Genomic DNA, 15,472 nt, shown 5'->3' with positions numbered 1-15,472 from the left:
CTACAGGCTTGGGGGAGACTGGCTGGAGAGCTGTCAGGCAGAGAAGGACCTGGGGGTGTTGGGTGACTGTGGCTGAACACGAGCCAGCAGTGTGCCCGGGGGGCCAGGAAGGCCAAGGGCATCCTGGCTTGTGTCAGCCCCAGCGTGGCCAGCAGGCCCAGGGAGGGGATTGTGCCCCTGTGCTGGGCACTGGGGAGGCTGCAGCTGGAGTGCTGGGTCCAGTTCTGGGCTCCTCAGCATCAGAAGGACATGGAGGTCCTGGAGCGTGTCCAGAGAAGGGCAACCAGGCTGGGGAAGGGGCTGGAGGGCAAATCCTCTGAGGAGCGGCTGAGGGAGCTGGGGGTGTTGAGCCTGGAGAAGAGGAGGCTGAGGGGAGCCCTTCTCCCCACCTCCCCTGCCCTGCCAGGAGGGTGCAGAGAGGTGGGCGCTGGTCTCTCCAGCCAGGGGCCAGGAGCTGGGACAAGGGGCAATGGGCTCAAGCTGCGCCAGGGCAGGGTCAGAGCAGCTGTGAGGAGAGAATTCTTCCCTGGCAGAGTTGTCAGGGCCTGGCCCAGGCTGCCCAGGGAGGGGGCTGAGTCCCTGCCCCTGGGTGTGTTTAACAGAGGGGAGATGAGGTGCTCAGGGAGCTGCTTTAGCACAGGACAGGAACGGTTGGACTCGATGAGCTTAAAGGGCTTTTCCAGCCTGGTGATGCTGTGCAATTCTCAGGGCCCTGGTCTCTCATGGCAGAGATGACAACACTAAATGAAGTGAGTGATGTGTTTGGCAGCTGGAGTGGATTGTCAGTGGGGGAAAAATTGAAGCCCATTACTCAAAAACCTTCTCTTTCAGGTCACGGGGTTAAAGATTCAGCTGGTGTATCTCAAAGTTCATTAACTTTGCAACTGAAGAACAGTTTTTTCTTTATTATTATTTTTTTTCCCCCCTTTTGATTAAAAGTGATGAAATCAGGCAAGTAATTAGTGTCGTTTGTTGAGCTGTGAATTGGGGCTTAGCCTGTTCTGGTAGCTAGGGCAACAGCACTCAACTGATATGCAAACTATTTGAGCAATCCATGGAGGAGGAGGAGGAGGAGGAGGAATGATACCTTTGCCACAGTATGGAGGTGTCAGGCCAGAGAAAGAGAGAGAGAGACAGAGCAAAACTAACCCGGAGCTCACATCAGTATGTAAATAGGGGCTGGCCAGGGTTGCAGGAGGTCGGTATGTGTTTGAACAGGAGCTGCTGTGGCTGGATTACCCATGGGTGTTTCTGCACCTCCTGCTCAGGCACTTTACCTTGTTTTGCTGCGTACTTGTGAAGTTTGCTTTGAAGAACCCAAGGTTTCCAGCATGGGTGGTGCTAATGATCTCCAAACCCATCCTGACACGTAGGCTTTATTCTCCTTTGATGTCCTGGATTCTTCTTCCTGGGGCTTGTACTTGCTGCATACTTGATCTGCCCTGTGAGGATAGACTGAAAGAACTGGGGCTGTTCAGCCTGGAGAGAAGCAGCCTGAGAGGGGATCTGAGCAATGGGTATAAAGATCTGAAGGGTGGGACACAGGGGGACATGGGCAGCCTCTGCTCAGTGTCTGTGGGGACAGGACAAGGGGCGATGGCCTCAAGTTGGAGCACAGGGAGTTCCCCACCAATGTGGGGAAGAACTTCTTCCCAGTGAGGGTGAGGGAGCCCTGGGACAGGCTGCCCAGGGGGTGTGGAGTCTCCTTCTCTGGAGAGATTCCAGCCCCATCTGGACACCGCCCTGTGTGCCCTGTCCTAGGGACCCTGCTTTGGCAGGGGGCTGGACCCCATGAGCTCTGGGGGTCCCTTCCCACCCCTACAGCTCTGTGACTCTGTGATCTTGGGTCTCTTCTTGTTCTTTCTGGCATGGAGCTTGCCTCTTGGAGTTAAACTTGTAGCCTTGTCATAAACCAGAGCTGTGTTGCAGTTGGTTCCTTTAACCTGTCAGGTCTCATTCTGGCTTCCCAGCAGCACTGGGGGCCACAGTGGTGGTTGCTTGGAGAGAGATTAAAAACAACCCTCCTACCAAGTTCAGGTGGCTGCATGTTTATAGAGTGATGGGGGATCTTCTGAATCAGGACAGTGGGGAGGAAGGCAATGCAGGAGCCTGGGTTTGGCTGAGGGGGTGTCAGTGGATGCTTGCTGGAAGCACCTGTGTGTCCTTCTGCCCCACAGTGTGTAACTGTCTCCTCTCTGTTAGGACAGAGAGTACCACAAACATCCCTGCTCTAAACTTGAAAGTATATACGACCTTGGAAGTGTTTTTATTACTGGGACATGGATGCTGGTAGCTCATATATAGGTCAATGTTCTGTTACTTTCTGATCTGTGCCAAAACTTGCTCTCCTTGGGAGAAAGGGTTGGAGTAAATAGAAACTGCTGGTGTAAGACTGTTTGTTTCTCTTAAGTGATGTGTGGCTGAAGAGTTATTAAAGCTCAGGGGGGAATCTTCCTGAAGCTACAATGTGAATTTATCCTCTTGTGTCTCAGGTTGGTCTTAGCCCCCAGCACTAGCCCCTGTGTTCAGTGCTGAACAACCCTCGGCTCCTCTGAGTGTTGAAACAGCTTATCTCCAAGCAGTGATTCTGCTTGGAAATGGGGAGGGGGAGAAAGGAGCTAATTATAATGGAGTTAATGTTTTCCTGTTATCCAGCCCCTCAGAGCTGATGACCATCCAGCTGAAATCTTGTGCTGCTTTATCTGCTTTAAGGATACATGTAGTGATATAAGCCCATGGGGACATGCTGGTGATAGGGAATGAATCAGAGGATGGTCTGGGTTGGAAGGGACACCAAGGGTCACAGAGCTCCAACTCCCCTGCCACAGGCAGGGACACCAACCTCCAGGCCTGGAGCTACACAAGGTTGCCCAGGGCCCCCTCCAACCTGGCCTTGAACACCCCCAGGGATGGGGCACCCACCCCCTCTCTGGGCAGCCCCTTCCAGCCCCTCACCACTCTCTCTGCAAAGAACTTCCCCCTAATCTCTCCTCTCACCCTTCCCTCCTCCAGCTTCACTCCAGCCCCCTTGTCCTGCCAGTCTCTGCCCTTGAACAAGCTGATTCCCCTCCTGTTCCTCTGCTCCCTTCAGGGACTGGGAGGCTGCAATGAGGTCTCCCCACAGCCTTCTCTTCTCCAGGCTGAGCCAGCCCAGCTCCCTCAGCCTCTCTCTGCAGGGGAGCTGCTCCAGCCCTCTGATCCCCTCCGTGGCTCCTCTGACCCCTCTCCAACAGTCCCAGGTAGAGGAAGAAGCCACCAGGATTAGTTATTTGTCTTCAGATAGCAGGTGGTGACCACCTCGCTGGTGAAACCTCACCAGCTTGAAGGAGAACGGTTACAAAAGAGGTTTGTGAGGTTCTGCTGATCCCAGGATTAAGCAGGAATTCTCTGAGAAGATGCCAGAGGGGTTTCTGGTTCTTTGAGTTGTTCTGCTTTGGATCAGATAAACCCAAAAAGTATGTTGATTGCTTTGTTTGTCTTTGCAGGCGCTGGCAGCAAATGCTGGGACAGGGTTTGCCGTGGCCGAGCCTCAAATCGCCATGTTCTGTGGGAAGCTGAACATGCATGTGAACATCCAGACTGGGAAGTGGGAACCAGGCACCAAGAGCTGCTTAGGAAGAAAGGAAGAGATTCTCCAGTACTGCCAGGAGGTGAGTTTTTCTGTGTGACCTTCACTGCTGTGAAGGATTCAGATCCCAATTTCACAGAATCACCAGGTTGGAAGAGACCTTTGAAGATCATCAAGTCCAACCATTCCCATCCTAAGCTGAACCAAATTTCCAAATTAACCCTGTAGGAGACTAATTTGGTTTGATTAGCTGAGTTCCCTGGACTGTTGGGCTGTGTTACTGCCCAGGAAGGACAGGGAGGATGCTGCAAGTGGGATTTAGGAGCTACCTAAATCCACTGAGAGACCTCACTGGGCTGTGGGGACAGGACAAGGGGTGATGGCCTCAAGTTGGAAGAACTTCTTCCCAGTGAGGGTGAGGGAGCCCTGGGACAGGCTGCCCAGGGGGTGTGGAGTCTCCTTCTCTGGAGAGATTCCAGCCTTGTCTGGACACCGCCCTGTGTGCCCTGTCCTAGGGACCCTGCTTTGGCAGGGGGTTGGACCCCATGAGCTCTGGAGGTCCCTTCTGATCCCTATGATTCTGTGATTCTGATGTAGATCAGCTTCCACTACCCCAAAAGGTCTTTTGTCTGGGAGTCAGAGAGGTACCAGGGGTTTCTCCACACTTTCCACATCTGAGCTGGTCAACCAGCACCTGCTCCATCCATGCAGAATGGAGCCTGACACTGACTATAATTACAGGGTGGCTGCCTTGTTCTTGGGGACACATCCAGAGCAGCCAGACCAGGAGAAAAATACTTTCATCAACATGTTGATGGTGTTTTTTTGGCTCCTTGTGCTTCCTTGTCAAAAATGCAGTCTCCTTTTGGTGTGCTCCAGATAGACTGCTGCATATTGGCCTTCATAAGTGCCTTTAATTGCTCTGCTGAGCTGACAGGCACATAAAATACCACAGGGAATAGTGTTCTGCTTTTTTTTTAAATGGCCAAGTGCTACAAGCAGACCATGTGTGGACTGGAAAACATCTAAAACTGATTTACAGAGCTGATAGAACTGTGGCTGCGTTTGGTTCGTGTCGCTGAAGCCTAAATATAAGTTGGCATCTGAACTTGAGAACTCAACCAGGACCTAGGGATGGTATTAATGCATCACAAATAGAGCAGGCACAAGGTAACCTGAGGAGGTAAGTGTATCTTGGCTTGGCAAGTGATGGGAGAGTCTGAAGATGTCACCAAACCCTGTTTGGTGGAGATTGCTCTCTTCCAGCACAGCACCAGCCAGCACAGGGAGGATAAATTCTGCTCCTCTGCTACCATGCAGAGCCAAACACCCCAGCCTAGTGCTGGGCAAGGCTCTAGGCCCTGACCTGGCTTTCTCCTGCCACAGAGTGGTGACAAAATGCCCTGTGTGACCAAACAGATGGGAGCTTTTTTTATGCCTTCAGCTGTTGTGAGCTTGATCCAGAGGAGAACATGAGTCCATGGGCAGCTTTGAACTTGGCTTTGTGTGGCCAATCAGCCTCACTGCCTCTGGGTAGGAGCTGCTTTGTCCTTTCCAGAGACAAACCTATCCTTGTGTGTCTTGTTGAACAGATGTATCCAGACCTTCAGATCACAAACGTGGTGGAAGCCAATCAACCTGTCAGCATCAACAGTTGGTGCAAGAAAGGGAAGAAGCAGTGCAAGGACCACGCTCACATTGTCGTGCCCTACAAGTGCCTGGGTGAGTGTGGTTTGGGAGGTGCTCATGATGTGATGTGATGTCCCCCTGTTCTTGGGGGAGGCACAAAGAAATGCCTCCACACAGAGAACAATGTCAGCTATGAGGTTTCTCTCCTATCAGGTTGCCATTTCCACGTCCAGCTTCTGCTTGGGCATTTTTATTTCCACAAGATGGAACTCTGCCTTTCTCCACCAGCTTGAGAGCAGCTGTGGTGGAATAATGGTGCCTGGCATGAAAAATAAATCCCTGTTCTCTCTTGCAACTGCCATAAAAACCTGAAGGCTGTTGTCTTTGAGCATCACGAAGACACTGGGATTTAATACTCTGATCCTCATTTGGTGAAGCTTTCATATTTTGTTGCCTTGGAGATTTAAAGGTTCTGTGTGTTCAGGCTTCCTGCCTTGGTCTTGGCAAGAAACCTCTCTTCTATTTCAGTGACTATATTTAAACTTTGCTGTTTCAAAGCAGCCCTGCTTCTTGCAGCTGTATCCCATGTCCCTGCTTTGAACTCTGAGATAAACCCTGATGGATCTCATGGTGCTTTCCAAAATCTCTCCACCCACTTGTATCAGGGATCTTGTTTAGCTTGTTTTGCCCCCTGAGTTGTGCCTGGTGCTGTGTGTGTTCACAGCATCACCAGGCTGGAAAAGCCCTTTAAGCTCATGGAGTCCAACCATTCCTGTCCTGTGCTAAACCAGCTCCCTGAGCACCTCATCTCCCCTCTGTTAAACACACCCAGGGGCAGGGACTCAGCCCCCTCCCTGGGCAGCCTGGGCCAGGCCCTGACAACTCTGCCAGGGAAGAATTCTCTCCTCACAGCTGCTCTGACCCTGCCCTGGCGCAGCTTGAGCCCATTGCCCCTTGTCCCAGCTCCTGGCCCCTGGCTGAAGAGACCAGCGCCCACCTCTCTGCACCCTCCTGGCAGGGCAGGGGAGGTGGGGAGAAGGGCTCCCCTCAGCCTCCTCTTCTCCAGGCTCAACACCCCCAGCTCCCTCAGCCGCTCCTCAGAGGATTTGCCCTCCAGCCCCTTCCCCAGCCTGGTTGCCCTTCTCTGGACACGCTCCAGGACCTCCCTGTCCTTCTGATGCTGAGGAGCCCAGAACTGCACCCAGCACTCCAGCTGCAGCCTCCCCAGTGCCCAGCACAGGGGCACAATCCCCTCCCTGGGCCTGCTGGCCACGCTGGGGCTGACACCAGCCAGGATGCCCTTGGCCTTCCTGGCCCCCCGCGCACACTGCTGGCTCCTGTTCAGCCGCAGTCACCCAACACCCCCAGGTCCTTCTCTGCCTGACAGCTCTCCAGCCACTCTGCCCCCAGCCTGTAGCTGCTGGGGGTTGTTCTGTCCCATGTGCAGCACTCTGCACTTGGCCTTGTTAAACCTCATCCTGTTGGTCTCAGCACAAGTCTTGTGCCATGTTGGAGAGTCCAGTTGCTGGGAGCATCTGGTGGGATTTGTGTCTGTATCTCAGGTGAGCCTGTGGTTAGAGGGAAGAGGATGCAAACAGACCTGCAGAGCTGGAAGCAGTATTTTCTGCTAGGCAATCGTGAAGTCCTTCATAAACCCCAAAATTTGCTGTGCATGTGTCCTGGGAGGAAGATGTTTGTCTCTGTAGATGTAGAAATGGAGGTTTGAGAATCTGGCTGATTATACCCAGAACTTCTCATGGAAATAAGGATGAAAGCAGCATCTCTGGATTTCTAAGGAATCATCTCTTCTAGAAATAATCCACCCCCAAGCCTATTCTCCAGCTGAAAAAATAAGCTGATTTTAGTGATGCTGCCCTAAAATTTGATAAGCATTAAACTATCTGCTGAAGTTTTTAATTAGAGTCTTTCACAGTGTTCCTGCCACGTACAGCCCTGCCCAGGAGGCAGCTCTGGTTCTTCCCAGCTGAGCTGCCAGTCCATCTGTGTATAAAATAGCTTTTCACTGTCTTTCCCAGCCCACAGATCACTTGCTGTAAATAGATGATGTGTTTCTCTGGGGTGTGTATGAATTCTTCCTGATTGTAGTCAAACCATGTTATGGGTTTTTTTTTGTTCCCATTCCTGCATGAATGCACAGTCTGTTGAGGTAGGATCTTGCTGTCATCTCTTGGTTAACCTTCTCCTGCCTCCCCCACCTATGAAAGCTCTTTTGTATTTCAGAGGTGAAGGGGGGGTGGGGGATGAAGAGGAGAACCCATTAGCACTCTCACTGAACTGTAAAATAAAGGTAACAATAGGATGATGGGAACAGGGCTGAGCCTGGTGAGGTGTGAAAAGACAGAGTGCTGACAGTTCTGAGGAGGCTGCTAGGTGGCATGGAAACACCTCTTACCCTGCTCTGATTGATCCCCAAAGGGGTTTTTCTAAGGGCTGGCTGCCTGGGCAGCCTGTTCCAATATCTGACAACAATAGAATCATAGGATGGTCTGGGTTGGAAGGAACCCCAAGGATCACAGAGCTTCAACCCCCCTGCCACAGGCAGGGACACCAACCTCCAGGCCTGGAGCTACACAAGGCTGCCCAGGGCCCCAGCCAACCTGGCCTTGGACACCCCCAGGGATGGGGCACCCACCCCCTCTCTGGGCAGCCCCTTCCAGCCCCTCACCACTCTCTCTGCAAAGAACTTCCCCCTAATCTCTCCTCTCACCCTTCCCTCCTCCAGCTTCACTCCATCCCCCTTGTCCTGCCAGTCTCTGCCCTTGAACAAGCCGATTCTCCTCCTGTTCCTCCGCTCCCTTCAGGGACTGGGAGGCTGCAATGAGGTCCCCCCACAGCCTTCTCTTCTCCAGGCTGAGCCAGCCCAGCTCCCTCAGCCTCTCTGCGTAGGGGAGCTGCTCCAGCCCTCTGATCCCCTCCGGGGCTCCTCTGACCCCTCTCCACCAGTCCCACACCTTTCTTGTCCTGGGGCCCCAGCTCTGGACACAGGACTCCAGCTGGGGCCTCCCCAGGGCAGAGCAGAGAGGGACAATCCCCTCCCTGTCCCTGCTCCAGGCCCTTCATCCCCTTGGTAGCCTCCTCTGGACTCTCTCCAGGAGACCCCTGGCTTTTTTATCCCAGGGAGCCCAGAACTCTCCACATGGTTTAATTCAGGAGCAGCTGCGGTATGTTCCTTGCCTGGGACAGTCCCAACCAAAGCAGAAAGGGATGGAAAGAGAAAAAACTACCCAGCCCAAAACCCAGAGTAGAATGAGAATCAGCAAATCCACGACCTTCCAACTTTTAAAGGATCCACCACGGTGACATTTTGGCAGCATCTCAACCCAGGCTTTTGCTTTTGAGGAAAGCAAGAGAAGGGAGAATCCATCTGCTTTACAGAGCACATACATTCGCTGGCCTGAAAACCCATCCAGCCTGAGCTTCCACCCCAGCTCAGGCTGGAACCCACACATGGGAAATAAGGATCAGAACTACATGAGTGCTGGTTTCTGTTCTTATCCCAGGCTGCCACTGGAACCCAAACCACGGGGTTTTCTCCTCAAAGCTGAGGTCTGTCTGCCTCACAGATATAAATGCCGCTCCCAGTCATTTGAAAGTAAAGGGAGATGCTCTGGAGAAGAGTAAACTAGAATTCAGTATAAATAGTAGGTTAGAGTTAAGTTTGTTGTTGTTATGAAGGACCAGGGTTAAGGATCTGGTATTTACAGCTACTTAATCACAGGTGCTTTTAAATAAAAAAGCTCTAACCATACCAAGCTGCCTCTGTGTCCTGTGTCTGGCCCTTTCACAGAATCACAGGGGTTGGGAGGGACCTCAAGAGCTCATGGAGTCCAACCCCCTGCCAAAGCAGGGTCCCTAGGACAGGGCACACAGGGCGGTGTCCAGACAGGCTCCATGGAGCAGTTAGGCCTCAGCCAAGTTAATCAGTAGGCCCTGGGCAACCTTGTGTAGCTCCAGGCCTGCAGGTTGGTGTCCCTGCCTGTGACAGGGGGGTTGTAACTCTGTGACCCTTCCAACCCAGACCAGTCTGGGATTCTGTGATTAACTCCCACTGTGAACTTTGCTGTGTGTGAACTGTGGCTGTTTCTTGTTTTCCAGTGGGGGAGTTTGTAAGCGACGTCCTGCTGGTTCCGGAGAAATGCCGGTTCTTCCATAAGGAGCGGATGGATGTGTGTGAGAGCCACCAGCACTGGCACACTGTGGCAAAAGAGGTAATCGAGCTGCTCAGCAGGAGTATTTATTCTGGATCCATCCACTCAGATGCTCATGGTATTGGAGAGTAATGGTGGTCATCTCGGGGGCTGTTATTCCCATGTTGGGGTCCGTGGACTGAAGCAGGGAACAATGGGGGGAAAAGTATTAAAACTTATAAGTAATTAAGTGATTAGAGAAGAGAAGATTGTGAGAGGACCTCATTGCAGCCTTCCTGTCCCTGAAGGGAGCAGAGGAACAGGAGGAGAATCAGCTTGTTCAAGGGCAGAGACTGGCAGGGCAAGGGGGCTGGAGTGAAGCTGGAGGAGGGAAGGGGGAGAGGAGAGATTAGGGGGAAGTTCTTTGCAGAGAGAGTGGTGAGGGGCTGGAAGGGGCTGCCCAGAGAGGGGGTGGGTGCCCCATCCCTGGGGGTGTCCAAGGCCAGGTTGGATGGGGCCCTGGGCAACCTTGTGTAGCTCCAGGCCTGGAGGTTGGTGTCCCTGCCTGTGGCAGGGGGCTTGGAGCTCTGTGACCCTTGGGGTCCCTTCCAACCCAGACCAGTCTGGGATTCTATGATTTAACCCCCTGCCCCGTGTAGGTCACAGAGTTACTCTTCACTCATGAAGGGCTCTACTCAGTAGCTTGCCCAGGACCCTGCTCTAGGACAGAACTCAGAAATGAAATGGGATCTCAGGGCTGTTCCTTTAACCAGTGGCTCATCCTTTCCCAGGCAGAGATTGAGCCTCAGCAGTCCCAGGATTTTCCCTATTTTGCTTTGCGTAAATGTACCTGCTGCTGCTGGGGATTTGCTTTGCAGTGCTGGCCTGGGGACAAGCTGAGTGTTGCTCTGACTGATTAGTGGAGCTTTTACATAAGAGGTGGATTATCTTCTCAGAATAAATCTAGCCCATGGGGGTGGGGGTGAGCTGGATGGTTTGTTGTTTGGGTTTTTTTTTTTTTTTTGTGGTTTTGTTTTTAATCTGACCAGCAAATGTGTTGTGAATTCTCTGCATGCTCCTTGGAACTGGGTGTAATAAAAACCAGACCCTGACAACGTGTGTGCACCTTCCATTTTGTCAACAGAGCGATGGGCTGAGGAGCTGTGGTGGTGCCAGCAGGGATGAGGTTAAGGATGCACCAGTTAAACATCATGTTTCTTTAAAATCCCAGCAGCAAACCCCCCTCTAAGTAAAATCCTGCTAGAGGAATCACCTTTTAATTGAAGATAAACTTGTTAACAACCCAGCAAATTTAAAAATTGCTTGCTTTCAACATAGCTGGAGAACTTTTCCAGAAATACTTGGCTCAGTTTCCATTTGTGCTGTAACAAAGCAAAGCACAGAAGGCTTCTGCTGCACATAATAAAGCCTTTCTTACTTCATTCTTTGCTGGGGCACCACAAAGCTGAGTATTTCCTTAGCTTAAGAGAAGTATATAGACATAACATCTAATCACACTTTGCATTTGGCTTTTTTCTAGAGTTATCTGACTGATTAGTTCCTTTTTTTTTTCCCCTATCAAGAGCACAGTGATATAATCCTGACCCAAAGCCAGTTTGAGCAGTTATTGGTGTTTAATAGATAAAGTCTCATGAGATGCCCAGCCCTGAAAAGCAAACAGCACTCGTGTTTCTTTGCAGCACACTCTCCCTTGAGTTGGCACAGAAAGCCTGGCTGTGTTTCCTGGGCTCAGCCAGGCTGAGGAACCAGCAGTTGTGGAGGACCTGGGGTGTGTTTGACACCAGGTAGTGCCACGTGGCTCTGAATTCTGGGCCTTTTCTGGGGCTTTGGCTGAAGCTACAAGTTTCAAACCCATTTTGCTTTGATTTCACGTGTTGGGTCGAATGGATGTGGTTGTCTCTCTTTTTTTTTTGCTCTAAGGTTTAGCCTGTTGGTGACACCCTTTGGATCTGTGGTAGGGGAACTTTAGGGGTACCCAAAGCAAGAGCATGATGCTGAGGTGATGGAAATGGGCTCCTCTTTCAGGCCTGCCTGACAGAAGGGATGATCCTGCACAGTTATGGAATGCTGCTGCCCTGTGGAGTAGACCAGTTCCATGGCACGGAGTATGTATGTTGCCCTCAGACCAAGGTTGTGGATGAGGCTCTGTCCAAAGAGGAAGAGGATGAGGATGAAGACTATGATGTCTACAAAAGGTAGGGTTCCTACTGGTGTTGACACTAATCAGCTCTGTATGTGAAAGTCACTGTTTGGGAACGTTTGGCCCAGCAGCTCCCTTGTGGTGAGGACTGAGAGGAGGAGTTCTGTGCTTTGGAATTCCCCAGGGGAGTGTCCTGTGCCTGAAAAAGCCTTGCAGCAGGAGAAATGACTTTGCAGTGCTCCTGTTACTGGAGAAGCTTCACAGCCCCCCTCACTTCAACCTCAGACAGTCAAAAAGCTGGTCTGATTCCTCCAGTAGGTACTTTCCCTGACAGCAGGCTTTGGCTTACTGAAAAGATGCTGATGAGGAAACGCAAGGAAACTCCCCTAAGCCAGAGCCATGCTGGAGAGGAGCTCTGTGGAGAAGGACCTGGGGGTGCTGGTGGGTGACAGGGTGGCCATGAGCCAGCAGTGTGCCCCGGGGCCAAGAAGGACAATGGGATCCTGGGGGCATCAGGAGGAGTGTGGGCAGCAGGTCACAGGAGGGGATCCTCCCCCTCTGCTCTGCCCTGGTCAGGCCCCACCTGGAGCATTGTGTCCAGTTCTGGGCTCCCTGGGATAAACCAGCCAGGGATCTCCTGGAGAGAGTCCAGAGGAGGCTACGAAGGGGCTGAAGGGCCTGGAGCATCTCCCCTGTGAGGAAAGGCTGAGGGAGCTGGGGCTGTTCAGCCTGGAGAGAAGCAGCCTGAGAGGGGATCTGATCAATGGGTATAAAGATCTGAAGGGTGGGACACAGGGGGACATGGGCAGCCTCTGCTCAGTGTCTGAGGGGAGGGGACAGGACAAGGGGCGATGGCCTCAAGTTGGAGCACAGGGAGTTCCACACCAATCTGGGGAAGCACTTTTCCCCAGTGAGGGTGAGGGAGCCCTGGGACAGGCTGCCCAGGGGGTGTGGAGTCTCCTTCTCTGGAGAGATTCCAGCCCCATCTGGACACCGCCCTGTGTGCCCTGTCCTAGGGACCCTGCTTTGGCAGGGGTTTGGACCCCATGAGCTCTGGAGGTCCCTCCCAACCCCTACAGCTCTGTGACTCTGTGAAATGCTCTTCCTGCACTAGCAGAGCTGCCTGTAGAGAGGGAAACCCCGATGCTGTGGTTGATGGGCTGGTCAGTGGTCAGTATGGTTGCTTTTCCCATCTCTTGTGTTTTTAGAACGGGTGACAAGAGAATCGTTGTTCTGGTGCATCACAGGCTGGCAGCAAAACGAGTGATGAGCCTTAACTCTACCCCCTAACTTAACCATTATCCCTTCAGTGAATTCCCCACAGAGGCAGGTGTAGAAGACTTCACAGGAGCAGCTGTGGAGGAAGATGAGGATGAAGAAGACGAAGGGGAAGAAGAGGATGACGTCGTGGAAGACCGTGACTACTATTACAATAACTACAAAGCTGGTGATTACAACGAGGAGACCCCCACAGAGCCCAGCAACGACAAGGCTGCTTCTGAAAAGGAAGTCAGCAGTGATATGAAATGTAAGACACCCTCAACTCTCAGACCTTTTGCTTCCATGAGAGCATTCTTGTTGGCTTCCAGTCGGTGATGGGGTTTCGATCTAGTCGATAGCTGCCACTTGGAAGTTTTATTTGCCAGCTAAGTTAGCAAACAGAGGCAAGCTGATGATGCTTGTGTTTCAAGTGGGGAAATTAACTCTCTAGAGCGTGGGCCATATGCTTCCAGATAAACAGCAGTGCTGCTGGCAGAAAGCCCAGTGGTTGGCACGGCGAACGCGCACCTCCACGAAGGTGGGGTGTTGAGTCAGTAAACTGCACCTGCCTAGGCTGATTTGGGGAAAACTCAGGGGCATTTGGGGCATTTAAAAATCTTACTTTTTGGGTGGTCACATGGATTTGGTGTTTTATACCCATTTACATAAAGGAAGCTGTGAGCTGAAGGCCGTGCTCTGCAGAGGTGGCTGTTTAAGGGTGAGGAAGATACTGGGTGCTGCCTTAACAGCCTCCACATCCCCCCTCCTCTGCCACAGAAGAAAATCAGCCAGTGCAACCAGCCTATTTTTATGATATGAGTAAGATATACTACTTCCTGCAGTAGTAAGATATACTATACTTGTGGTTGCCTTTGTTAAGTGGTAGGTGCTGTTACAGAGGGCATCTGCTGATGGCGCGGGGCCTCGGCGTTCTGCGACGTTCTGGACTTGCCGTGTGGAAGCGCCTGCGGAGGCAGGAGGAGGGGAGAGGGAATGAAATTCAATTAGCTACAGATCACTGAATCACTGCCAGCAGTTCTCCCCATCTTTTTTTGGGAAAACGCCAGCGTGCTGCAGATAATTTTCCTTGCTGGAACAAGGCTGAGCTCACACATGTCTTGGGACCGTTGGGGATCTGCAGGTGTTGAAACAGAATCAGAGTGATATGCATGGAGGGGTCTGTTTTGGAGGTACACACTCTAGGGGTTTTGTTTTTTACCCCCCCTCCCCAAAGTACAGTGAGCAGTTGCTAATTTAGAGGCTGTACCTGTTCTCTTGGCTCAGAGTAACCCCGCTGCTTACACCGCCCGCTCGCTGGGAAGCAGTCCACGTGCTGTGGCTAGCTGGCCTTTCAGTGTTTAGCCCGTAGATGATCCCAGACTTAAAAATTCAGTGTCTGGGATTGCTGTGGAGATCGTGTTCCTGTTGCTTAGCCTGCCTTTTTGCTTGGTCTTATACCTTGCCTTTGAGATGCCAAGCATCTGTCCAGGCAGAGTGCAGCAGAATGGGACATCTGTTGTTGGAGAGGGTTCAGAGGAGCCACGAAGATGATCAGAGGGCTGGAGCACCTCCCCTATGGAGAGAGGCTGAGAGAGCTGGGCTGGGTCAGCCTGGAGAAGAGAAGGCTGTGGGGGGACCTCATTGCGGCCTTCCAGACCCTGAAGGGAGCAGAGGAACAGGAGGGGAATCAGCTTGTTCAAGGGCAGAGACTGGCAGGACAAGGGGGCTGGAGTGAAGCTGAAGGAGGGAAGGGTGAGAGGAGAGATTAGGGGGAAGTTCTTTGCAGAGAGAGTGGTGAGGGGCTGGAAGGGGCTGCCCAGAATGGTGGTGGATGCCCCATCCCTGGGGGTGTTCAAGGCCAGGTTGGCTGGGGCCCTGGGCAACCTTGTGTAGCTCCAGGCCTGGAGGTTGGTGTCCCTGCCTGTGCCAGGGGGGTTGGAACTGTATGACCCTTGGGGGTCCCTTCCAACCCATGCCATTCTATGGTGCTATGATCTTTGACTTCTTTAAGCAGCCCTAATGGGGTTTTCTTCCCATTGTGTTGGTTTTATGTAGCAGGGCTCTGCTGCTGGGCCACCCCAGGCTTAACCCCATGGTATCAGCAAAATAGATGCTTGCTTTGAGCCTCTAGCTAAGCAGAAATCCCTGAGGCTGGTGCCCCAGAAGAAGGCGCAGACTAGAGCCACCGCCGCTCCGTGTGAAGTCGCTTGGCAAGGCCTGTGCTCCTCACTAGCTCACCTTCTAACCCATCTCCACACAGCTGTCTGCTCCCAGGAGGCCATGACAGGGCCCTGCCGGGCTGTGATGCCTCGTTGGTACTTCGACCCTAACAAGAGAAAGTGCATTCGCTTTATATATGGAGGCTGCGGAGGCAACAGGAACAATTTTGAGTCAGAGGAGTATTGTATGGCTGTGTGTAAAAAGATGAGTAAGTCCTGCCTCCCTCTGGCCCCTTTGCAGCTAGCCACTGTCTGTCTGGCGTTTGGTGTCTCCTCCTCCTTGCCTAGGCCAAGAGAGGATCCATGTGTAGCTCACCCCTTTGGCTCTGGTGTCTGCAGCGGTTCTGTCTGTCCTTCCGCAGCGGGTCTCCTCTTGTCTCTGCTTCTCTAGGTCTTTGGGCTTGACCCTTCCTGGGTGGTGGAAGCTCCTCGCCACATATGCTGTCTGTGCTCACTGTTGGCTTGCAGCTCTCACCAAGGGCTCAGT

At 52.4% G+C, this 15,472-nt stretch overlaps 1 protein-coding gene across 3 annotated transcripts in view; it reads left to right on the top strand.

Annotated features, from left to right (window-relative positions):
- Positions 1-15,472, top strand: part of APLP2 (amyloid beta precursor like protein 2) — a 53,573-nt gene that overhangs the window by 21,641 nt on the left and 16,460 nt on the right. For 2 of the 3 annotated variants that reach the window (XM_084275075.1, XM_084275077.1), the window contains exons 2-7: positions 3,486-3,650; positions 5,161-5,290; positions 9,314-9,426; positions 11,392-11,561; positions 12,817-13,034; positions 15,027-15,194. In XM_084275075.1, coding sequence (XP_084131201.1) covers positions 3,486-3,650; positions 5,161-5,290; positions 9,314-9,426; positions 11,392-11,561; positions 12,817-13,034; positions 15,027-15,194 — 964 coding nt within the window. The remainder of the gene's footprint in view (positions 1-3,485; positions 3,651-5,160; positions 5,291-9,313; positions 9,427-11,391; positions 11,562-12,816; positions 13,035-15,026; positions 15,195-15,472) is intronic. The other variant, XM_084275076.1, reaches the window with a different exon arrangement.

The sequence above is a fragment of the Gallinula chloropus genome (genome assembly GCF_964237585.1).
Source record: "Gallinula chloropus genome assembly, chromosome: 24".
NCBI lineage: Eukaryota > Metazoa > Chordata > Aves > Gruiformes > Rallidae > Gallinula > Gallinula chloropus.
The sequence above is the reverse complement of the archived record's forward strand: the minus strand, read 5'-3'. Positions and strand labels throughout refer to the sequence as shown.